Source organism: Cottoperca gobio, chromosome 10, assembly GCF_900634415.1.
Source record: "Cottoperca gobio chromosome 10, fCotGob3.1, whole genome shotgun sequence".
Taxonomy (NCBI): domain Eukaryota; kingdom Metazoa; phylum Chordata; class Actinopteri; order Perciformes; family Bovichtidae; genus Cottoperca; species Cottoperca gobio.
Genome location: NC_041364.1, coordinates 4,349,898 through 4,375,935, shown reverse-complemented (window position 1 = coordinate 4,375,935; position 26,038 = coordinate 4,349,898). Strand labels below are relative to the sequence as shown.

The window sequence follows — 26,038 nt, the reverse complement described above, 5'->3', positions numbered from 1 at the left end:
ACAAACCTGGATAATTAATTAAGTTGCATATGCCAATTTAGAAACATCATACATTTTTGTTACATTTCTATGCAGATGATACCATGTTAAAAGTTCACAATAAACCTTGGTTTGGTGGCCCAAATTATGTACTGCAGATAATCATTAGTAGAAATAAAGCCTTGATAACGATAATTGTGTTAGGCTCATCTACTGTAGCTCCTCATTTGCTTTTTACAGCTGGCTTGCACATGCAATGCTATTTAAATGACGATGCTTTAGATGTTTAGAGAGGGTTGTTAATCATTTTGTTTCAACTATTCTCTTTTTTGTATGGGTAAATTGAACCCAAGTTCTCTTTAAGTGTGTTATTTGAAGTACTTGTAAACTGCATTTAGGAATGCTTTAAAGTCAAAATTATTTACTGTTATGAAACCCCCCTGGATTGTGTTAAAGAAAATCAGATTAATAATTCAAAGCAACATGCATATGACCTTTTCCTCCTCCACTGCTCATCCATTCAATGAATTTAGGACTAACTATGTTATTTTGCTTTAGAGGAAATGTTGTACTGGATATGTTGGTTCTTGAATCACATTTCTTCAATGCTTTTCACCTTATTTGAATTGTGCAATGATATACATTTGGCATCTTTACTTTGAAAATAACTTCTCAACCTACTATATTTACCAATGATCAGAGTTTCTCTCTCACTTACTCGTACTAATATCATACCGGAAACTACATATAGTATTTTCTAAACATACCATACCACCACCATGCCTGGGGAGTTTGTCCAGCATTGATTGATATTTTCCTCAGGACTAAATACAACCGTTTGCATATTGTTTTTTATTGTTTTCTAACCAGTCCCAAGTACAGTACCTCCAATTAGAAATGGAAGAATTTATTTTTGATGTTCAGTACAATGAAATACACAAACAGTTATTGAAAAGTAGAGATAAATAACTTTGGCATACAGAAAATGAACCGCATCCATAACACAATGGCAATGTAAAATTACTAAGAATGAAAACTGAAGGCTTATACTACTGTAATGTGACATATGTAGCAAACAAAACATTGTGGACCTAAATTTCCCTTTCATTAAACAAATAAATATTGAATATGAACAATCTCAAATGTAGCAATAATTGCTTGGCGCTAGGAATTCCTGAAGCAAGCAGGTTTGAGATTGCTGAGATGGGTCGAATGAAGAATTGTAATAAACAACACCCAGCTTGATTCTACATGTGCAACTTTTATCTTCTCCTTGAGAATCTTTGGTAGAAAAGGCACGATAGTACAGAGAGAAAATGTAAATTAAATATTTACACATAATACAGTCTCATTAGCAAGGCATTTCAGCGGCTGCAGATTAAATATGTTGTGAAACAAGAGGGGAGCAAAGGAAACTTGATCATGAAAAAAGCACCTTTCTTTGTCTCGATGGTAATAATAGAGGAGCGGAGGGAGTAAGGCAGCTGGAGCCAGCTCACATATAGACATAAAAAAAGCACTTGAACAAAGAAGCTCCCATTTTCCATGACACTATCAGCCCACACTGGCTGAACTTTAAAAGAGACCTCAAGAAGAGGCAAAAGCGCCTCAATGTTCTAATCTCTGAAAAAACAGTCTTCAGAGCACATAGGTAATAGTCCAGATCTGCTCCAGTGAATTTGTTTGTCTCTCTAAAATGCACTCAGAGCACACTATTGGTATTCCACAGCAGTCAAATCCATTCAGAAGACTTATTCGATTCCAGTCTGTTCTGTTTCATCCAATTAGCGAAAGGACAACAGGATAAAGGGACAATCTTGTTTAGCTCCCCGTGGAAGTGGATGAGATACAGAACGTTGCATCAGCTACAGAGGTTCATTTCTAGCGTCCTGTGCGATTCCAGTGGCAGCTATTACACGTCTGAGGTCAGTCCCAGTCATCTTTACACACACAGGCACACTCCTCATGGTGCTCCAAGAGGACATCAGTCATAGACTTCTGCAGGCCTCTGACACCGCTCCGATGTTTCAACAGTAGAACCTGTCAAAGAGGAGGACACTTTAGTTAACAGCCAGACATCAAACACCTCCTTTAAAGCATCGGTTGGTACATTATTTAGAAGTGAAACCAGTTTGTGTAGCTATGCACTTGGTTTTAGTAAGAGTGAAGGATTTAACTGAAGGCCTAAAAGGACAGTTTTATAATACCAGTGTCTTAATCCCATCACATTTCTGCCTTTCAATTTGAATGTGATTAAATGTATTCTAAAGCCAATTATGCAACTGACAAAGAAATAAAAGTAACATAGTATTTTGCAACGTAATGTCAAGATTGCTTTTCATAGAGTGTTGTTGCTATGAGTATAGTAAAAATGTGAAGTTGGCCTGAGTGTGGCACGATATGACAGTTCAGAAATCACCAAATTCAACAAATGTGAGGTCAATCAGTCTTTTACATTATGCTGTTGGAAATACTGGTTGAAGGCTGGAACTATGAAAGGCCACAGATTCACAGCCAATTCAAGAGTAAATGTTAAACCACTCAGAGGGTTCAGACAACATATCCAATCTTAGTTTTCTGCCTGCTAGTAATTTCATAATTTAACCTTTGAAATGTTTGATTTTGAACTGGCATTCATTTAATAATCCAACGACAAATGTCTCAACATTCTCCAAAATGTTCCATGTTCCTGGTATTTCATGATCAAATTGATATTTACCTCGTGGTATTTCTTTGTTACCCTGGCGGGAACACACTGGCAGTCGAAGCAGCGGTGAGAGCAGCAGGCGCAGTTTCCACCACAGCGCTTCACCAGGAGGCAGCTTGGCCAGAAAATGGCATCCGTCCTCTTCAGCTCCTCACGCAGGGACACAGAGAAGTTGCGTGGAGTGCAGCTGTACAGTCGAACTTCCTCCCTCAACAGATTGAGATCAGCTCCTCCTCAAAAGATATAGAGAGGACATGATCAGAATCATTTCCTGTGCATCGGACATGTTTGCAATTGTTAACTATTATATTGTATTTGCAGCTTTTGGATTTCATTATAAAAAGGTGCACGTCTCTAAGTGTCCTACCTCTGGCTTTCTTATTATGGATGAAAGATTTCCCCAGCACATGCCATGTAGGTTTGTACAACTCCTCCACATCCAGCTGCCATCGCTCCGGCTCCAGGTACTTCATGACCTCTTCCACGCTGCCAAGCCCCGCCACAGCCTCTGACAACTCCTCAATACCCTGTTGGGCTGGAGGGAGAACTGCAGGGAATTCCGGTTCTGTTACGCTCTGCGGGAGAACCAGGAGATGAGATGGAGAGCGATGGAAAAGAAAGGTCATTTATTCAGTAAACACAGTAGGCTATTTATCTATGCAATGCTTTCATAGGCTTTAACTTTTAATGGATCTGTACACTAAGAAAGTCATATTTTTTCTCTGCCAGAATAATATAAAGACACACACTGTAGCTTTAATGCCAAAAGCCACTTCACTGCACCTTCTGCCTCTTACAGACAGATTTAAGAGCTTGTGAGTTTGCTCTCGGTTAAGAATACCAGAACAGGAACAACTTTGTCAGCAGTGACAGGATGTGCTTTATTTCTACAATGTGAAAAACTGTTAAGGTATAAAAAGAAAGGGAGTTTGACTCTGCAAGGGTACATTTGAGGTCAGGGTAAAACAAAAAAAAACGTGTTTAAATTGGGTTCAGGCTCATTAAATGCTGCAGTGGTTTGGACTTGAGTTGAGTTCAACAGAAGCCATGACCGTCCAGGCCAGCTGGGACCCAATTTAAGCTTCATGCGTTAGACCTGGTAATGTGTGGAGAAGTTGTGATTTAAGCTTCTGAAGATTACAGACAAACTAATATTATGCCAATCGTTGCCACACTGGCCAAAGCATTAATTTGCCAACTGATTCTGGGAACTGATTGGACTTCAATCTTGTTGATATAATCCAAACTGTCAACTGCAGCAGACACTGGGGGAATATTGGCTGTGTACCTGCCTCCGTTAAAATGTGTTATCCTGCATTGAAGGCAGGGATGTAACTTAAAATCATGAACTCCAACGGGGTGCAAGTGATATCCGAAAAATAATTCCATGCACTGAAGATGAGAGGCTAATGTGATTTACTGCTATCATTTATTAAGTTGTCAAATGTTACCTCCTCTGCTCACTTTGCATAATAACATTTGTCCCTTTAGCTCCCGTGGGCGCAGTATTTTTGTTTCAAACTCCCAGCCCTTCAGGCTGCAGCGTGCAGGCACAGAGAAGATTGATACCTTTGGGTGTTGGTCTTCCCACGAAAGAAGAGACTAATCTGTTAAACCTTTCAGCCAAGCGATGTTGCGTTTGTCCAACGTGTCAGCTTGCTGGTCTCTCTAATCTTACGTGACTGACAGGTAGAAGGCAACATTGTGACACTTAGAAAAAGCTTGTAGAGCATTGAAAACATCAACTGCTGGCAGCTGTGTCTTTAAGCTTTTGGAGCGGCAGAAATGTTTGAAAAGAAGAAATGATTCCAGGAAGCTGTATCGTCCTTTTGATGACTTATAGGGCTGAATTAGAAAGGAATGCAGAGAGACGTGTGGGTTCGAAAAGGAAAAGTTTGCTTTAAGTCAGAGGCCATGGCACTAACTTTCACTTAAGCATGTGTGGTTTAATTATTTTTTAATACTTACGCTAAAAACTTGGATCACCTGGACAAAAGTTACCCACCAAGTGGTTTATACTATTTCATTTAAAAGTGTTTATTTATACAAACCACCAGAGATATATAGTCATTGTTTCAGCCTGACTACAGAAAAGCAAGTGTACTGGGTGTTTTTACTCTGAATAAAAGGTGTAGGACAGAAAACAACCATAAGATTTATTGACAGCATAATCCATGTAATACAGTCAATCTCTAAATCCCTTAGGAATAGATTTTTAAAAGAAGATGCCAGTGGTTTGACATGGCTGCACCACAGGCTGCAAAAATACAGCTGATGCGCAGCTGTGTTCCTGCCACAGATTTGACTCACTCTAACGAGGCTGCCTTCTTCGCCACTGAACATATCTTTGGTTTATTTGGCACCTTCTGTGATAAACAGACACAGAGCTGGTCATATATGGTAAGAGTACATTGAAGAGTTCATTCTCTGAGCAGAGCTGTATTTCCCAGACAACAGAGGAAAGCTGTCATTCTTATTAGTTGAGCGTTGGCAGCGGCGTACAGCGTGGACTGGAAGCCATTAACAGCTTGTGAATGTCGATGGTGCAACACTCCCCCAATTAGCGGCGCACGGCAAGCTCGGCTTCAGATAAAGAAGCCGAGCAATTCTTCAGAGACGCATCAAGATGGTGTGAATAAAGCCATAAGTAGCAGATGAGAGCTCCCGTTTAAGAAATTCACAAACAAAGTGCTTAAATGGACCACCAACTTTGAGCACTTCATGCATGAGCACTTCCAGTATTGGCATCATTTGAACTAAAATACATTTATTATTCTAGATCTCTGATTTGACATGTTTAGATATATGATGGGTGGTTTTTAACAACACAGCTCAAAAGCATTTTTGCATTAATACGGCAGTTTAAAGAACAGATTGAGTGGAACAACATTTAGCAACGCCTTGGAATAGACAGGATTCTGATTGGACATGACAGATGCATCTTGTCTTCTGAGGCACCGGGTCAGTACAGGTCCTATTGTAGCTATTTCCTTTGCATCTAGGAGTCTGACATTATGAAACTAAAGGCATGTGCAGAACTGCTTATTTCCTAAAAGCTGACAAGACAGTGGAAAGAATCTCTTGAATCCAATCCTTAATAAAATTAGCTTTCTGTTTGTTGCAGTTGACATCAATATTTTATGAAAAACAAATAGCTGAGCCAGCAGACCACGGCAGGCTTGAACCAATTATCCAACATATTTTCAATTATGAACATTGCAATATAAGCACATACATAGGCTATATATATTTATATATATATATATATATATATATATATATATATATATGCACAGGCAGAAGTAGGATATGTAACGGGATTACAAGGTAAAGTGAAAATAAATCACTTTTGAAAAGAGCACACGCAGCTTTCTAAATGCTAAAAGGCTGAATGTGTTGTATTCTTCTCGTGACCTAAGACGGAGTCAAAGTGTAAAAGCTTGTAATGTACCTCTTATCTGTGCCAAACTCTCTGCACCCCTGCCCCTCAGGAAACAACCTTGTTTTCAAGTTGTACAGTTACTTCATTTCCAGCATCTCTTTGTTCTCATGCAGCACCAACCGCACGCTCCTATTTCTGGTAACTAAAATGACAGGTTCAGCTAACTATGTTGAGATGAGACTTCTGAAATAGCATCTTGGGAGAGCTCTGGAAAACAATATCTTCTCTTTCATACCCACTTGCAAACCGCTTCCTTGCGCAAGAGAGCTTTGAGTAAGCAGCAAGAAGTGTGCGTTGAAGACAGCGTTTTCTTCTCTCACTGTATGCCACACGCTGTAATTGAGGTTGGTGTAAAAACAGACCTCGATGTCATCATGCCAACAGTGAGCCTCCTGCCAGTCATCTGCTTTAATCATGATGTATTTTCTTTACTCCCTTTCTCCCTCCACCCTTATTCAACTCTCTTCACTCCATTAAAACAAACCAAGCTGGTGGAGGGATGTCCGTGCCTCGGTAGCAGCAGGGTTTGATTCTTCGTTGGGACCTCACAGAGACAATGATGCATGTTTTGTTTGCTCCGCCACTCAACACCTCTCACGCTCCCTCCAACAGACTCCTTCTCTTCTATGTTTTAACAACCTCTTTCTCACTTTCCCTAAAATCTCTTTCTGTGAATTACAGACCGGGTCTTATTTTGTCCCCCCACCTTTGGAAGTGGTGGGGAGGAATTATTGCTTGTTTAAATATAAACTAAAGTGCTGGCCCCTGCGTGGCACGGGGTTCCAGGAGCTGCTGGTTGACCACAGAGGAAACAGAGTGCTGCTGTTGTAGCGTGCTCCGTCTCTGTCAGAGGAGCGTTCAAAGGGAAGCCAGACTGAACGTGCAGAGGCCAACGCTTCCTCCCCCCCCCCCCCCCCCCACCAACCCCACCGCCCCCACACCTTCATGGTTTCCGCACCTTCTAGAGTTGGAATATGAAAGATAAACCCCGGTCTCTTATTCCATCGTAAACTTAGTGGCGGACATTTGAACACCACAGTAGAAGAGTTTCATTCTGCTGGAGAATAATCAAATTTGACATTTCAAATCCAAAACATCCACAGTTTAGTCATTTTACTTTAAAGTATTTTAGAGTTATCAGATTTTCTTTAAGCTACAAAATACAGCATACAATAAGGTTGGGTTTCAAACCTCAATATTTGTATTTATTTTAGTACTTATTCCTAAATAAAATTAGTTTCTGATTTATAATTTGCCAACTTCAGACTTCATTGAGGCAAACGTCTGTACAGAGCTGCGTGTGGACTTCTTTTCTTCAATAAAGACATTTGTTTTGTAGAAAAACAAGTTAAAATGTAATAAGTATTGTGTTGATATTGTATGGCAGATCCATAGTCTTTATACGCGTTTGCAATTTATCTGCACAATATTGACTTTTACTTGACGATGCTCAAACTCAGGCATCGAATCAACACTATTATCGAGACATTTCCAACTTAATAATTAGGACGAATAATGTTTAAAACGTGTAAACATGTCACTAAAGACTTTAGTATAGTGTAGACTGCTGCTCAGATAGAAAGAACAGCAGTGAATCTCTCTTTAGATAACACTTCACTCGTCTTCAGGGGTTTCGTAATTGGATAAACTCCTTGTAATAAGTGTCTTATTGGACTAATTCCGTCTCCATTAGTTAAATAAAGACCTCGCTTGTGCCTCTAACATCATAAACTACTGCAGTATATTAGTGGTAAATATACACTTTGATGCAATTCATTCCTAACACGAAGACTTGCTGAGCAAACCTTGTTTTCAGTGACTTGTTGTGGTTTGTAGTAACTCAACAAAGCAAGTCACCGGTACACAAAGCACTTTTCTCTTTCAACGCATCTGTCTTCAGAGACATACAGCTTTGACACTCAGTATGTTTCCAGCGTGTCAGTCGTGTTTGGTTTTAAGGGTGAAGAAAGAACGTAAATAATAACGTGCATGAAGACTAAGAGAAGTGAAAAGCCTTTGAAGCAGAACAGAAAGTTACAGACAGAATACAAAGTGCCATCAGTGACCTCAGTTGCCTATTTGTGCTTGTCAGGTTTCACAGTGCTGCAGGCCATTCGGGATTAATGAGGAGCAGAGATGTTTACTTAGAGCAAGTGAACAGAACTAAAAACATGACAGGTTAAAACATGGCAGTCGTCTCTTCGGTTTATCTCTGGGCTTTTGTCAGTGAAGGCAGCGGGGACGAATGGATTGTCTCTATGTGTGTGCGTGTGTGTGTGTGTGTGTGTGTGTGTGTGTGTGTGTGTGTGTGTGTGTGTGTGTGTGGTCTCAAGACCGGGGACAGAAACAAGACAGGGAAAGAGAACGAGGAATAGAGGAGAGGATGGATCAGGATGGCCAGCACACGGGCACAGAAGCTGTTTCTTTTCATGCATTCTTCACAGTTATGCAAACATTTGTTGGAGGCAGAAGTGCTTTATCTCACTCATTAAAATTCAAAGCATGCAGCCAATGAACTGATGTTTTTGTCTGATAAGGAAATGTCAAGCTAGTCTAGCTGATTCTTGACCTCCTGAATCACATCTTCAGTGTGTTAAGCAATCGTACATAGCCTCACTCATACATATAAATGGCGACAAGTATGGATGGGAGCAGCTGTACATTCAAACCAGAACAAACTAACCCCCCCCCCCCCCCCGCCCCTCCTCCCAACATGAACACAATGTCACCCTGAGTGAATGATGTGAAACAAAATGACAATTCAGTCTCATTATCGGGCTAATGTCTGACTGATGTCGAGTAAGAGGTCACGAGGCCCTAAAGGAAGAAGACGTCTCTCTTTGTCCTTTTTGTTCTCATAAAAGAAGTAATATTGGGGGGGGGCTGGTTTTGCTGAAATTGTTGCTTGAGCTCTTCACGTCTTCAGCAAAGCTGTTGCTGCACTGGGTGAGTTTCAGCTTATGCTCTGTACATGTTAGAGCAGAAAGAAGGATATGTTGTTTTGTTAGCAGAAAGATATTTAAGTGCTAAGTATAGAGTACAATAACATATGCATCTCTGTGAACACATGAAAGGGGGCATTACTTTTGAACAACTGTATGTGATGATAAAACATGAAGAGACAACGAGACAAAAAGCACTTCCATCTCTTAATTCCTACTTTCATTTCAGGGGCTTGAATGAATCCCCCCACCCCCCTGAGGGTCAGAGAACCTCTCTGTGAATGTGAAGCCACTTTATTTTCTCCATCTCGAGCAACACCATCAGTGACATTGAGACACCTCGTCTGTCAGACTGGATCTAAAAAGGTACAGTGGAGGTTCAAAGGGCTTATCGCTTTATATATAGAACATAACCGTTCATTTAAAAATGGAGACAATACGAGCGCCAGAAAATGAGAAAATGACATGAGTTTGAAACCATTTGGAGTTTATAGATTGTTATTTGTTGTGTGCTGTGTAACACTATATACTGTACTCGCCACAGTCGCTGCAGAACATTGTGGACATGTAGTTTTGTCTGTGTGTAAGTGTATGCTGCCCTGACTTGTGTGCACTATCATAACACAGGAAAGTATGGTACAGGTGCCAGATGTTATATCATTTCTCCGCAACGATGCTTTAAACCTCTGGTACACATAAGCAGAAAGAGATGATTGCAAGTTAAGTCACCATGTTATGTCACAACAAGCACATTATTTTTAATTGCGCTCGCAAGGAGAGGCATTACTTACTGCTATGTGACCTCCCTGAAGTTGGCAAAAAGAAATGCTATGGCAGCTAAGCGCTCAATAACTTACAATGCACATTTTCAATCTCCTGACTTATTGACACTGTACGTACCACAGGCAGAAGGGAGTAGCGGATGCAGAATCCGGGCTCAGAGGGGAAGTACTCATCAGAGATGAAGCGGATCCTGATCTGACTGCCTTTGGAAGTGTGACTAGCTGGTGCCGACTGTGACCCACACCAGCGACCCAGGACGGTTTTCTCAGTCGGATCCTCTATCTCCACAAAGTCGTATCTGGTAGAGTGAGACACACAAAGTGCAGAAACTGATTATTTGAGTTTCTAAGACCCCGTTTACAACCGGCATTGTCATGCATCTTTTGTGATCTGATCACAAGTTGATTGTGCATTGTTGTGTTTTTAACTGGCGAGGCGGCAATGCACTTCCCGTCCCGAGATGTTTGACGCACTTATAAAGTATCTCGAGGGACCAGGGTAAGATATTGTTGAGTTGCCTCGAGCGAAAAGCTCAGTGAGTTTAAGTTCCATCTGGTAAGCAGGGATGCAGTACATCTAGGGCTTTTATTGTGAAAAGCAAGAACAGAAGATATAACAAGTTATTGAACCTACTGCGTTCCATGATCACAAAATGCTCTTAGTCTAAATTACACCACAACTTCCACCCACTACTGGGTTTTGCTTGAGCTCATGTGTTAGATTGAGACCTCTCCACATGCATGATAGTTCACTTTAATTGTATTGTTGCTTGTTGTAAGCTCTCCGGCACCTTTAATGTGCAGCCATGGCGCTGTCTCCTCAGCTCTGCCGTGCCCCGTCTGAAGCTGAGATTGTTAATATCAATAAAACTGCCCAGGGAAATAAAGGTTTGACCTCATTTAGAAAAAAACAAAAGGTTACAAGAGAGTAGTCTCTTATTTACTGCCTGAATTAAATGAATAACAATGAAGTGAAGAGAGCCAGTGTGTGGAGGACACATCTCAGGTGGTGCTGTTCTTACTGTGCAGCTGTTATGGCAGATGCAGCCTTTTGACAGGACTATTACACAGATGCTATATGTTGTCATTGAAATATAGTTTTTAATTAAACCTTGAGCTAATAATACTGTGCTGTACTTTGCACTATGTTCACTGTGGGAGACTGCAGCTCTCTTTACCTGAACTCTGCTCAAAACTCACTTTGTAAATCATCAAATTTACATGATTTCTGTTTTGTGTCATAATTCTATTTTTCTTTTCTACTTTCACCGACACTGCAGCTCAGCTTCGATCGCCTGACATCGCCAGACCAATCACAAATGCGATGAGCTCACAGATTTGTCTGCTTCCCGGGCAGCTTCTTCAACACCCACATAAATAACCCGTGTAACTGGACAGAGTTGAAATCACACATCTGTAAAATGAATAATCGCTGAAAACTGCAGACGCTATTGGTGGTTGTAAATCAAACATTGCATCTAAGAAATCCCCATGCAGTTGTTAAATAATACTTAGTTTTAACATGATGTTATGGGTTTAACGAGTTAGTGAAAATACTGATATGGATTTCATTTGAGAAGAACATTATCAAAAGCACCATTTTTGTTTGTTGTGCAGATCCAACTTTCCGACCCTGCAGTCACATGACAGTTTCTCTCCTCACCCTTCCAACCCACAATACCAGTAAACATTATGAAGGGCAGAAGAACATGGCCATGCTCCAGACTCCTTTGGTGTGCCAAGGCTAACAACGCCCAACCTCAGCACTTAAGACACGCAGTTCAGGAGTTCAGCCTTTATTATTTATACCTGTGTGTGTAACCAGTGGCTGCACTTCATTCAATACAGCCTTGTTTCACTGACTCTTCACAGTCTGGGATTAATCACTTTGCCATTTGCGTCAACAGGCACGCTAACCTCTCATTCAGTGCTGCCAATTCGGATATTTGGATTTGACGGACATTGTTTGCATTTTGCACTGGCTTGACAGATTCAGTTCAAGCTGGTTTCAATAAAACAACACGAGAGACATGAGAAAGACTAAATATGGATTTTCTGTGATGTTAAATAAACTGAATGGGATGGGGGAGAAGGGAGAGGGGGGGGGGTCGATACATTTACTGACTCTGCTGCATTTGACTTGGAAAGGTTACACAGGAAGTTTTTACTCTGCACAAACAAACATATTGGGGGGGAAGTTAAAACTGAAAGTGTTCTTTTGCAAAACCATATCTTCAGTGGATATGTACAAATGCGAGTCAACTGCACCAACTGTAAAACATTCATTTACATAAATGCAAAGCAGACTGGCATGAAATGGTTTTGGAACGGGATGAAATATCAGTTTAGCTTCTCTCTGCCTTCTCAGTGGAGGTCAGTGAAGAGAGACGCTTTCCTCTTTCCTCAGACAGCTCCAGAGCTCTGACAGATGGCTCATCAATAATGCAGGACGCCCTGATCATTACACATCGCCATGTGTTCAGAATCACCATGTCCAACAGCGGTTTCTCAGATTTACAAATGCACTGACATACATACCAAACTGTATGTACAGTCACAGTGAACAGGATCAGAACAACAAAGGAATTGTATACAGTACTAGCAGATAGGATTACCTTCCTGCACACTGCAAGGAAACTGTGTTTAATATTCACAAAGCTTTCTCCTACAGTTTCCCCCTTGTATATTATTAATAGATGCAATATCTAGCACCGACATGACGCAGATTAGCAACACGAACGCTGTTTTTCAGTCCTCTCCTTTCAGACTAAAAGACAGAGAGCGTGAATCCCTTCGCGAGAACAGTCCTGCCTGTGAGCCCGTGAAGCACGACTCTGCTGCCATGCCAACCGGGAAGACCAATCCCTCTCCAACATGCCTCTCCTCCAGTGGATTTGGTAAGAATGCTTTTCATCGTGCCACAGACAAACAGCATAGCAGATGAGCAAGTCGACTACACAGCCTCCCTCTCATCTGAGCGAAGGCTTCTCGCTCCAGGCTCTCTACCAAAAGCCGAACACGTCTCCTACTGTTGTTTGTTTTATCCCCTGCCATTGCTGGGAATCACTGGACAACAGATTATGATTTTTCATCTCATTGTGCAGTGGCACAAGGCTAAGAGCCGTTACAGTGGAGTGTTCTAAGGGGACATTATTTTAAAATGTTTTAACACGTGAAAGATAAAGTAGACATGCACACCAGGCCAGGGGCTAGTGTGCGGGAGTGTGTGAATCTGCGACAGTGTGTGTCTGTGTGTGTGTATTTGAGAGAGAAAGAAGGAGAGAGGGTGAGAGAAAAGAGACTTGTGAACTTGTGTCTGTTTCTGCTTATGATTGCATGCTGCATTCATCTGTCTAACAACCCTGCCAAGAGTGTGTATCTTGGGATCTGATCAAAACCTGTTGGGCCTCAGTCTGGGGGAAGGAGTAAGAAATGTGAGAGTGGGAACGACATGCATGACCCTGGAAAAGGATGTTGTTGTTGTCTCTCGCCTCTCTCCCCTGGGACGCCGACTAGTGCAGTCTTGTACAGTGAGGACGGCACAAACGTTTTCACTCTGCACCCTGCCCCACCGTGAACTTTCCCTCATGGGGTTTAGACAGAAATACTAACCTCATTCGTCAACGTGCACAGAGGTGTGGGGGGCTCGAATTACCTGCACTTATATACTGTTTGTTTTCAGGAAGGATACAGGAAGTACATTGTTAAACAGGGGCTTTAATCCTGGATGGCAGCACAATTAACAGCAACAGACAATTAAATCAGCTGCAAACCAGAATTATAACCTTAAATCTGAGTCAGAATCACAAACACTACATTAATAAATGGAAGTAAATGCTCAGGAACTCTCACTGGAACAGAAGTAAACTGATTCACATCTTTTACTTTCCTCATATGTCTAGTAGAATTCTCAAAAGACACATTTTCCTCTAGTCCAACATAAACCTTTGACTGTCATTCCCCTTGTCCTCCTTTAGGGGGCTCTCCAGGAATGAGTAGTGAGGTCACCTTCCCCTGGGTCTTCTCCACCTTGCAGTGATTGGGCTCCTCCATGCTAACCAGTCAGTTGTGATATATTGACAGCAAGCACTGAGCATAATGCACTGAGGGGAAATCGATCGTGGGGGCTCGGGATCCCCGTTTAAAATTGAATGGCAACAGAGGCAAAGCCAGGCAGTAATTGAAAGTGGGCTCCTCAATAAAGCCGAGGATGTACTGCGTGTGTGTGTCCGGGTGTTGCCAGCCAGAGGGTGTGTCTTCTGAACAATCACGTGCGCAGCTAAAAATATCGAATCCAGCACGGTAAATGTGCCGGTTCTGAACCACGTCATCAGGGTGTCCCGGGTGAAACAAATCACTCCACTGATGGGTTTTCAATATTCACGAGCTGCCACGGCAGACCAAAGGCAATTTCACAAATGGCCACACTCTGGCTCTAAATCTTTAAAGATGGAGGACACAGACAACTTTAACCCGGCCCAACATGTATCCGGCATGCCAGCTGGGGGAGCCCCCATTGGATGAGAGCTGGCCAAGCAGAGGAAACTTTTAATGAAAAACTGTGCTGACTGCTGAAACGTGTCTTTGCATCAAGCGTCACAGAGAACACTTTCATTTAGACAATAAAGAAGCTGCTTATTCTGAACCTTTGACATCACATCTATAAACCATTTAAAGAATACACATGTAGGTTTTGTCATGTCATGTAGGTCATGTGCAGGTTTTTGTTGAATCAGTGTGAAGCACCCTGCACACGTTACATTGGACTAGAAAGTTAGTTAGAGGACAGGAACATAGGAAAGGATAGGAACATTTAAAAATATATATTATAATACATTATTAAAACGACTTTGTCCAATTCCCAGATATAAATGAAAAAGTCTACTGCTATCGATCAGGATGTTAGTTTAGAGAAACACTGACGGGATGACCGGCAGGACATTGCTTTATAAAAGACAAAACATATACATTTCCATCTAGAGATACTAGTATGAATCTACTACTTCATGTTCTTACTTGCATATTCCATCCTCAGGGTCCTCCAGACCAAACTTCTCATCAAAGCTGAGTTGGATCTTCATGTTATTGGTCGCCACTAGTCTCCAGACCAATACGGTGCTCCTGGGATAAGTGTGTGGGAAGTCTGGGCTGTGGAGCATTCCCTCTCCGGACACTGTTATGATCTTCTCCTGATGGGACTCGTGCACTCCTTAAACAGAAATCAGATTGTGTTTTGAGATTTACATATTTAGCACTGTAGCAGTTTGATTGGTTCAGATGAAGCTGTGTGCGTGGTTTGGAGAAAACATTATCTGAAACATAAACATGTCAAACACCTTGCAAAGGGATGTGATGCATTATGCTTGATGCACTACTCAGACACGTGATCCACACCTGCGTGTTACATTACACACATCATGTATAGAGAGGGGTTGTTTCATCGGGATGTGTCTTCAACCTCAACACACACAGGCAAGAAAATAGACCCACACATAAGAAAAACAGCCCTACATCTGCTGCAGAGATAAAGCTTTTGCTCAATTCTAAAGGAACATGAAGGTTATTTGTCATTATTGATGTCATTTCAATTGGTATTGATCGCATGACAGAAATCACTGAGGAGGCAAACACAGTCTTCGACCTCTTGAAAAGAAGGCTGGCTCTGCAGCTGAGTCAGACTCACGGCTCTGCTCTGATAAACACAAGAGGTGGAAAAGGTAGATCCGGTGTGCGTGTGTGTGTGTGTGTGTGTGTGTGCGTGTGCGTGTGTGTGTGTGTGTGAAGTTAAAGCAGAGTGGAATGGACAGTCTGACAGCAACAAATCAAACTAGTTAAGTTGAATTGCAAGAATGGCCAAAATCTGAACACAATAATTTGTGTCTAAAACATTAGTTTATTGCAGAGTATTTCAAAGGGAACGCTGCCGGATGAGTTTCACCGAGCTCCTCTCATTTAGCCATTACGGCCCAGTGGGACCCGAGGCTGCACGATTTAATCACAGTGAGGAAGCTTGTCACTCCGTCCCCCCGGGGGCCCCATCAGGAGAGAAACCGCCGGGATACTTCCACCTGAGCCTCACAACTATCGCAATGACAACACCCTGAAGCCGTGCACATTGCAGGACTTGTTTTCAGTGCATGAGAAGAAAGATATTGTTTGTTATGTTTTAAAGCAAAATCAATACAAAGTAGCCGTTTGTTATATCTTGTCATGAACAATCACCTTCATCAGCATGGTAACACAGTCTGAAACACTCTTCAATACAATGTTTAGTGTAGCTTAGCACAAGCACTGGACTTAGGAGGAAACAGCATAAGTCTCATTTATTTACATTATATATCTTGTAACTTCTGTTGGTGAAGAAATGGCTTCCATATGTAAGTTAACTGCTCATTTCCTTCACTAAAATGTCTCGCTTTCTATTTCTACACGTGAATTGTATCCCCCTGCCTCCAAACGTTGTGCTAAGCTAGGCTAACCCTTTCCATGGAGCCATATATTGAATGTACAGCTAAAACTCACAGAATGTTGTATTGCTGTAGCTGCACTTGAGAGAGCAGCGTGTCTTCATACTACATTACATTACAGTTCATTTAGCTGACTGCTTCTGTCCATTAAGTGCAAACAATCATGAGGATACAACTACATTTTAGCTTCAAATAGGTACAATCTTTATATGTTTGCCCTTATAAAAGATTGCTGTGCTCTAAGGCTATGCGAATGATAAATGCACTACCGAGGCCAACAGGCCCTGCACGGTCATTACATTTTACAGTAGGTATTAAAATTCCATATGTAGCACTTGTCAACACTCCGGTAAACCATGTTTCACATAATTGTCACAACAATATACTTCAACACGGGCTCACCGTTATTAGTGTAAACATGTTGTGCTCTGTGTTCCTGTCTCAGGGATTACATTGATAAATGCATCCCATCCCCAACCTATCATCAATTTGTTAAAGCAGCATTTATTTTTGTACCACTGATGAACGTTCAGTATTCATAAACCCATCCAATGCGTCTAGAAGTCAGACGGCCCAGCAGGAGTTTAATGCACTCATGAGATGGAGTATGTTGCTGGAAGTTTGTTAGTGCATTAAACGGATGAGTAACCATTTCCCTAGCGCAACTTGTTAGACACATTTATATTTGGAAAACATTTTGAGCTTGATTACTTTTTTATTTTTGCCATAAATTTGATTTAAGGATGTGATTCAGACCCGGAGGATGATTCATTCTGAGGTTATTTGCTTGCAATAGAAACACAAACACAGACAGGTTGAGTTTGTGCCATGTCCTCACCCTGTTTAATGTCAAATAACAGTTCCACAGCAACTCTGAGTTTCTTAGTACGGCTCCAAGGACAACAAGTGTGTCTGAAGGAGGGGTTACTGAGAGAAAGTGAGTTAAACCAACTTTAGCAGGGCACTGTCTGTCTTTCACCATCATTTAAAGTCACAATTCAAAGAGAATTGAAGGTCAGCCCCCTGCTGCTACACCTACAACTTTTCCATTCTTACAGGGCGCTGTATGTGCTATACAGAGGATTCTCCTCATGCAGCAATTTTCTCTTAAATTTCTCTTGTATTCTCTTCTAATGTTCTGTTAAGAGATTGTTTATTATTAGCATGCTGTAAGTAACGCGCCCTAAACACTAGAGAAATCTTATGTTTCTTTGCATTGGACGAAAACAAGATGCTTTTTTCTTATCTTAAGAGAGAGATATTAACATTTTAAAAAAAAGTTAACATTGGTGAATCCCAGAAATCGATGGTGTAATAACAAAACAAGAACAAAAATAGGAGGGAATTTGTTCTATATCGCTTTCTGCATGACGCCCAAAGTGTCCTAAATATCAAACAAAAACAGGCTGAAATGTCAACTGTCTGGCAGATTTCTATCAGTTGTGTTTTATTGTAGTGTACAGATAGTTTGTCCTTGTTGTTTGGATGTTTAGCTTTTATACTTGCACAAGCAAGAAGTTAGATTTATGCTTTATTGTTTATTGTTATACATATTTTCAAACCAGGAGGAAAAGGCTTTTAGGATGTGTCTTACGTAACGTAACCATTGGCTGGTTAGAAACAGGACAGATCGGCTAGAACAGGATTTGGAAAGCAAATTTAAAATAAGATACCGCCTTCCAATTTCTTTAAATGCTTTTAATTTAAGTAAAGCTACTTCAACATGTGGAAAATACACAGCTTTACAGGCCTGCTGTGCCCGGTTGGTTGCTGAGGTGTTAGGTGGACGTCAACTGTTAAACTAATGCATGAGTCAATTATTATCTATTATCTATTTGCTTTTCAGAATGGACAGTTTCCTTTTAACTTTGTGTTTTGTTGTTATTAGAAAGGCATCCAAACCTTCTGTAATTGAATTTTTTTTAAAGCATTTTTATCAAGATGTAACTCGATGACATCCAGTTTCTCTGGCCTGGCTAGAGTAAGTAGATATAACAACATTGACACTTTTATTTTTTTTTAAACAATTACTTCAGATTGTAGATATCACTTTGATGTTTTCATTTGGGTTTGGTGGTGTGCCAGGTGTGAACAGATTGAATGACAGTGTGCCAGATGCAAAGCAAAACAAAGCCCAGGCACGACTTCTCAATGAACGGGCTCTTTCATAACTGTGAGAAGAGTTTGGCCTCAGGTACAAACTGCGTACCAAACAAGGGCCACCTTTAACAGGCAAATCAAACGTTTTGATAATACATTTATCTGTAGCATTTGATAAAACGCCTCCTCAACGCAATATGTTGTGCTTGAGGATTTCTTTGTAGAAGCGACTGAAACAAATGCCTGATTACTCTTTTAGTCTTTGGTTGAAGTAACTGCATCGCACTGGGTTTGATTGGCTGTTTTTATATCCATTTGCTGGCTCAGGAGGAAACAAGCCGATAACTTTCATGCTATTAAAGCTTGGCCCTCCATCACAATGACATGTTTTTAATTACATCCCCATTACTGTGAGCGCCAACACACAGGCTCATAAAGTGCATGATGAATAATTAGAAAAAAAGTGATTCTTTAATACATGAGTCCAGATGTACTGTATTGCAAGGTAGGTGTACATGTGGTAATAATATAAAAAACAACAAAAATCTATTTGCATATTTGCGCAAATAGATGTCTGCTTCTAAAAGGCTTTTAAGGGCTTTCTTTGTGTTGAGAATCTGTTAAATGATGACTGGAATGCAAACTTTATTAAGACTGTAAATTAAGACGAGAATGTGAAAGGAAAATCTGAGCTTGCTGTTGCAGAGAAAGTGGGGGGGGGGGGGAAGCAAAAAAGGTCTGGACATGAAAGCATTAGATCCTGATGAAAAGGTATTCTAGAGATCTGCATGGATGAAATCATGCTTAATCCAAAAAGTCTGCAAATATCCTGTCTAATCCTTACGCACTCATCACAAGTAATTGCAGTAGGTGGGGGAACAATGTTTTTGCATTCCTCTTCGGTTCAGGTCTTCGTGCATGAAGCTCAAGAATGAACTATCCGAGGGATTCTTTGCTATGGATCTTTTGTTCACTTGCATCAAAGCAGAAACTCCTTAAGAGAGTGCTCCTTCAGAGAACATCAGCAAACCAATATTTAATCAAGATCTACAAGGTCACACACCAACCTCCTTCCTTTTTCCCTGAAGCTTTTTTTCTTTATGTTTTTTTTAAAACTATATGCTTCTCTCTTTTTCCCATTGATATCTTCCCTCTCTGATTTACCCTCCAAACACTGTCAAGTGCGGAGACACGCTACCGGTCGGGCCGGATTCTGGGTGTAACTTTGACTTGAAAATGACCTCACTCTTGGGGTTAACCAATGTCATCTAATGATCAGAGCAGCAGTCCCCAAGAGTGAATTACCTCAAACATGACTTTTCCTTGACCTACTTTCTTCCTCTGTGAGGAAAGTAGAGCCGGCTATTAAGGGAGGAAGTGACTCTGAATAAATAGGAGCCTATACAGTGCAGCCATTGTGCTTTGTTCACACGTTAGTGGGTGAACTGTTCATGCTGTTAAACATTAACCTTTCCCCTGCCAAATCAAAACTGGAGCGCATATGCAGAGAACCATGTGCAACTACTACTACTACTACTACTACTACTACTACTACTACTACTACTACTACTACTACTACTACTACTACTACTACTGCTACTACTGCTACTACTACTACTACTGCTACTACTACTACTACTGCTACTACTACTACTACCACTACTACTGCTACTACTGCTACTACTACTACTACTGCTACTACTACTACTGCTACTACTACTACTACTACTACTACTACTACTACTACTACTACTACTACTACTACTACCACTACTACTACTACTACTACCACTACTACTGGTACTACTGCTACTGCTACTACTACTGCTACTACTACTGCTACTGCTACTACTACTGCTACTACTGATGCCACTACTACTGCTACTGCTGCCACTAGGCCTACTACTACTAGGCTAATATTATTACTACTGCTACTAGCCTACTACTACTGCTACTACTACTACTGCTACTATTATTACTAGTAGTAATAGTTACTAATACTACTGCTACTACCACTACTACCACTGCTACTACTACTGCTACTATTACTACTAGTAGTAATAGTTACTAATACTACCACTACTGCTACTACCACTGCTACTACTAGCCTACTGCTACTACTACTACTGCTGCTACTACTACTAATAGCCTACCGCTACTACTACTGCTACTACTACTACTGCTGCTGCTGCTACTACTACTGCTGCTACTACTACTGCTACTACTACTACTACTACTACTACTACTACTACTGCTACTGCTACTTCCACTGCCACTACTGCTACTACTACTACTACTACTACTACTACTACTACTACTACTACTACTACTACTACTACTACTACTACTACTACTACTGCTGCTGCCACTACTACTGCTGCTACTACTACTACGGATGATAATAGCAAAACATAGGATAAAAGAGAATTATACATGAATAAACACAGAAGACTGCACAATGACTATCCAGGATATATTTACTGTGTATGTTTACACCTGTGCCAAGCCCTTGATAACTTGTAAACACAATAATTTCCTAATTTGGGATCAATAAGGTACATCTATACACAAACAAACCCCCACCCCCTTGAAAAGCCCATGCATAGACACATGTGCAGAAGCATTAATACATGTTACATGCCTTTAAGCACAGATTAACTAATGAGAGCTGCCCCTTTGTCCAGACTGCTGCATGTTTCTCGTGAAAAAAGGAGGGGGAGGAATGAGAAACATTCATTCTGGCTTCTGTTAGGCTCACTAAATTCATTTTTCCTCACAGGATATCATTACAGTGTCTCACTACATCGGCCCTTAGCTTTGGAGTTTATGTGGTGGTCATACTGCATGATATAGTAGACATAACTATGCCTTTCTTCTGGAGAACTTCTGGCCTACCACTATTCAACCCTGAGAAAGCAATAAATATATCTGCCTGCTTCAAATATGAGGTCAGACGAGATACTTTTAAAGGGGAACTGCCACTTCAATTGGTTCTGGAAAAGAATTAAAAAGACCTAAAATGTGTTAAACTTCTCATACCACAAGGGCCAAATCAAATTGTTATGGATTGCACTGCCATGGGGGTTATTTTATATGCTCACTAATAAGGATACAATGTTATTTTCACACATTATGGGCTAAAGATTGGTCCAGTACTACACGGTGTTCTCCCAGCAGCCTCATGCATCATGTATAACCATTCACGACAGCTATTTCCTGTCCGGTAATCGGCAGCCGAGTCACTGTAACACTAAATCCAGATTGTTTTTAATTTCAGCCCTCTTACCTGTAGATCAAAATGAATGCGAAGCCCTGAGCAACAGAGTTGAAGCACATTTGCTCAGGTGATGAAACTGTACCAACCGAAGAATTCCCTCTTTTTCAATGCATGCATTTCAGGCTCGATGCAATCACTCCAACATCTGTTGCTTATTAAGACGGTGCAGTGGTTACTACAGGTGCAGTAAATTCCCTTCCCTGCTTAGAATATTTATTGCTTTTGGGTTTACAGTCAGTCGGGCAAAAAAGGGGCAGTAACACGCCATGGGAATCTTTCATACCATTAAGAAATAATTTGGCTGCGTGGGACCCTTCTGCAGCGATTTAATCTGCCTGGCACATGCTCCTGTGAGTTGTGCCGAAGAGGAAGCAGGTGTGACAGGTCTGACACCCAAATTCCCTGCAGAGGTCGCTGAAATAAGGGCAGAAAGATAACAGCCAAACAGACACTTGTCTCAACAATATAATCAGTGTTGAATGCATGTAGTGTAATTCACTAACATCTCCACTTGCCCTGTTTGATGCAATTTGAGCGGTCTTTATATTTATCATATGCATGTACTGTGCACATTGTGTATACATATGTGTGTGTACGTAGTGTGTATTTCAATAGCCGTAAGTGTGAATAAAGCTCTTTCAATATTTGAAGATTTATATTAAATCAATACAGTTTGATTGACAGGAAGATTCAAAGCTTCATAATCTTTCTTATCTCCACACAAGACTGGCCCAGTGTTAGAGGCTTATGGCAGAGCTTCACAGATAATATTGATCACTGTGTCCATCAACAACTGCAAACTGCTGAAGTGCCCTTGAGCAAATTAATTTATAATCAGTATATTTCATTTAAATGATATTCTGGTGTTTCATATTATGCCATGCGTGTCATGAAAGCTCCGGCACAGCTATTAGACGTGCAGAGTGTGCAAATGCAGTTGGGCCCAAAACCTCTAGGGGGCTCACCAATACTAACTGTCCTCTCACCCACAACTGCTGCAATGTAGTCACAGTGTGCTATCCAGTCAACACATTTTACTTGTGTTTTTAAAAGAAATTTCAGCATTCATTGTTCGGGCAATAAAAAAAACAACCTTTTCACCTCAAAAGAGAAACCCAGGTTTGTATGACGGAGGAGAAGAGTCTGTGTCTGTGTTTGACGAGGCCCATGAGTGACATCACTGGTCATGGAGGAGATAAGATCCTGACATGAAGCTTACTGAGACTTGTGAAGATCCATTAAGACAAACAGTCGCATGGCTCTCAGACATCATGAAGAGGGGAAAAATGCAAAACATTACACTAATAATCTTGCATTTGCTTATAAGTGTACCACTCTCTCACCTGTCGACTTCACTTTTTAAACCTCTTAAACTTCCATTTCTGTCGACAACAGGTGGACAAATATGACCCGTGAAAGCCCTTTAAGTGTGAGGGTCAAAGGTCACAAGAAATGTAATCAGTCCCAGCACTGAAAGCATTGAACCCCTTTGGTTTTGCTGTGTCAGAGTAAAATAATGTGATACTTTATGGATCTCTGCAATGAAATGCTCCATTTGTACGCCCCTCTATCTACAGGGAGGCCAGACCAGTGAGCCTGAAGGGGGCGGGGGGGTAATGACCTGCTCAGGAACACTTTAGCAGGACAGATCATTTGCAGCAGGGGTGCTGCACTCAGAGGTTGCCTGACTAAAGGGTGGTCTTTCTTTAACTCTGAGGTCAACTTGGACAAGTGGGCAGGAGCGACATCTGTTGGCACCTGCTGCAGAGGCAAAACATCTGCACCTCTATCAAATGACCTAACCTGATACCACTAGTGTGCGTGTGCGTGTGCTCTGCAGGACACATTAACTTTTGGATATGTAGGAATAATTCAGGTGAAAATCAGTTCAAACTAATCCCACCTCATTTAAAGATGTTCTGATATTTATAATATGATAAATATAACGTGGCTCTCAGTTGCTAGAGAAAACAATAAACCAACACAAACCAACATCCAGTTAATTCTTCCATTAAAAATAGCCAGAGTTGAATAACATGAGAAGCCCCCGAGCACATGCAGGATTTAACTTCCATAACTGCTATGAAACGCACCCTTGATGCAATGCACAAAGTGTTATCTGAGAAATGATTACAAATTGCGATAAGGTTTTGTAAAGCCACAGCTGCAGGCTGTTAATGGTAGTGAAAGCACAGTAGTGTGCAAGCAAATGTGACGTTGTGTGAAAAGCAGACACACCAAAGCTAAACTCGAGTCTTTCACCCCCTCAGGCTTTGGCCCCGTTCAGCACAGTGACTGAAACTCGTCACCACACAACAGCTTCTCCTCAGGTTACAATGCTTCCCAGCCTCTGAATGATTTCTTGGAGCCTCTAATTAGTGCCCACACTTGTGTTTGGCATCCAGCAAAAGGAAGATTGAGTGTCAGTCCTTTCACTACGGCCGTCTATTTGTGTTGACCCTCTCGTATTCTGCGTCTGAGCACCCGAGTCTGGATTTAGACATAACATCAGCACCAAAATCAGACATAAAATGTTTGATTTATTAGGTTATTCATAACATAAAGTACATCAAAGAAAGGTGGGGCAACAATAGAACATTTCAGGGACGAAGACGTCACAATGCCACTGACGATCTCAAGGAGATACAGTGCAGAAACTCGACAGCAATAACCAAGAAAACTGGAACCAAACAAAGAACCACAGCAGTTGCTAAATTATTCAAAAAGCAAGAGAAATAATCTTATATGCACAAATATATATTTATGTTTGTCTGACATGTATAGGTCCCGACCTGTAAGTTTCTGTTTCTCTCTTCAAATGACAATCAAGGCTGCTGTAGGGTGCCACATACCAACCTCCATTTCCCCGTCAGTTGTCAAACTCAGAATCAATATCAAAGTTAAATATTGTGAAGTGGCTAGAATAATAGTTTTAGCACAAAAGTTGAAAGGCGGCAATACGTTTCTCACAAACACTGGGATACGAGACTAACCTCCCCTTCTGGCTGGGAACCAGGCGTTGACAGATGAACCACATCTTTTTTAAACTTCACTCCACAGCTGTGGACGGGAGCTCCGGGCTGCTTTGTAGTCACATCTGTGAGCTGGACAGCTGGATGGTTGGAGAAAATTACAGTTTGATCTGTGGCGAGCCAGATTGCAAAACAGCTTTGCCATACCAGATCCAGACACTGCGATTACGACTGATCAGAAATGCACGTTTCGCAAAGGAACGTAGCTGAGAGGATTGATAGCTGATCACAATACACACTGTAGCTCCCTGGCTCCAAGACGAACGCACTCAAATCTGCAATGATTAGTTTGGAAGAGGTCAATAAGGTTTCCAACTAATGAATTCTAAAGTGATCTAGGACCGCACATATCTGCGCTTGAATCTAAGGCTGCAACTTGGATAACGGCCAAGTTCACACACTGAGTAAATCTGTCTTCACACATCTTCCTCTCCTTATCCCATTACTTTAATCTTAATCTTTAGTCTTAAATCGTGAAAATCCAAGTAACATAGACCTCCCAGTGCTCGCTGTAATTAATTTGCTAGCTCTTAAAACAAATGTGAGCATTGAAGCCACAAAGTTATATCCGTCTAATCACAACAGCTGTCTGGAATTCCAAAAAAATCTAACAATTTATACGGCAAACATAACCTGTGAACAACCCTTTAAGAAGCTCCGTGCAATGCAAGCAAATCTGGGTGAAGCCTTCAAAGGTCTGATGAGATTTCCAGCTGTGGCAAATTGAATGATTAATCCAAAGCTGCAGACAAAGAGACAAGGAAAATAACATTGTAATTGTGTCAGTTTAAGAATAAAATGATCTGGTCTCCGGCTCTGCTTCCAGATACGGATCGATTTCTTGAAGCGGGTTGCCCCAGATCTCTAATTACGGCCACCCCTCCGAGCCTTCGTAACCTTTTAGCCCAGCTGTCTAGAGAAGAAGCGTTGCAGTGCAGAACTCAGGCTAATGAAAGTATATTCCTTTCAACCTCTATTTACCAAGGGACCTCTGGCTCACACAGATACAGGCCTGTTGCTCCCCACTACAGACACGCTTTCTTGCTTTGGTCAAAAGCACTTTGACGGCAGTTGTTGAAAGAGGTTACGAGTGTATTTAATTCACTGCCCAAGTTTTTTCACAGGATTCAAACTGCACAAAAGCTTCCATTGCTAATAATCTAGTCACCACCCAGTCCACTTTCCACCATCAATGCCAAAACCAAAAGCAAAGCCTCCAAACTCCAGGGAACAATGTCTGTGCATACATCCCAACATAACAACTAGCCAAAGGGCTGACTTTACTAAAGCCAGCAAGTTTGTACCTGGAG

At 41.2% G+C, this 26,038-nt stretch overlaps 1 protein-coding gene across 2 annotated transcripts in view; it reads right to left on the bottom strand.

Annotated features, from left to right (window-relative positions):
- Positions 1-871: 871 nt before the first annotated feature.
- Positions 872-26,038, bottom strand: part of pdgfc (platelet derived growth factor c) — a 40,474-nt gene continuing 15,307 nt past the window's right edge. Inside the window, exons 2-6 of one of the 2 annotated variants that reach the window (XM_029441703.1) lie at positions 14,869-15,061; positions 9,971-10,151; positions 3,054-3,261; positions 2,699-2,919; positions 872-2,019 (exon numbers count right to left, since the gene is read on the bottom strand). In XM_029441703.1, coding sequence (XP_029297563.1) covers positions 1,906-2,019; positions 2,699-2,919; positions 3,054-3,261; positions 9,971-10,151; positions 14,869-15,061 — 917 coding nt within the window. In that variant the 3' untranslated portion in view covers positions 872-1,905. The remainder of the gene's footprint in view (positions 2,020-2,698; positions 2,920-3,053; positions 3,262-9,970; positions 10,152-14,868; positions 15,062-26,038) is intronic. The other variant, XM_029441704.1, reaches the window with a different exon arrangement.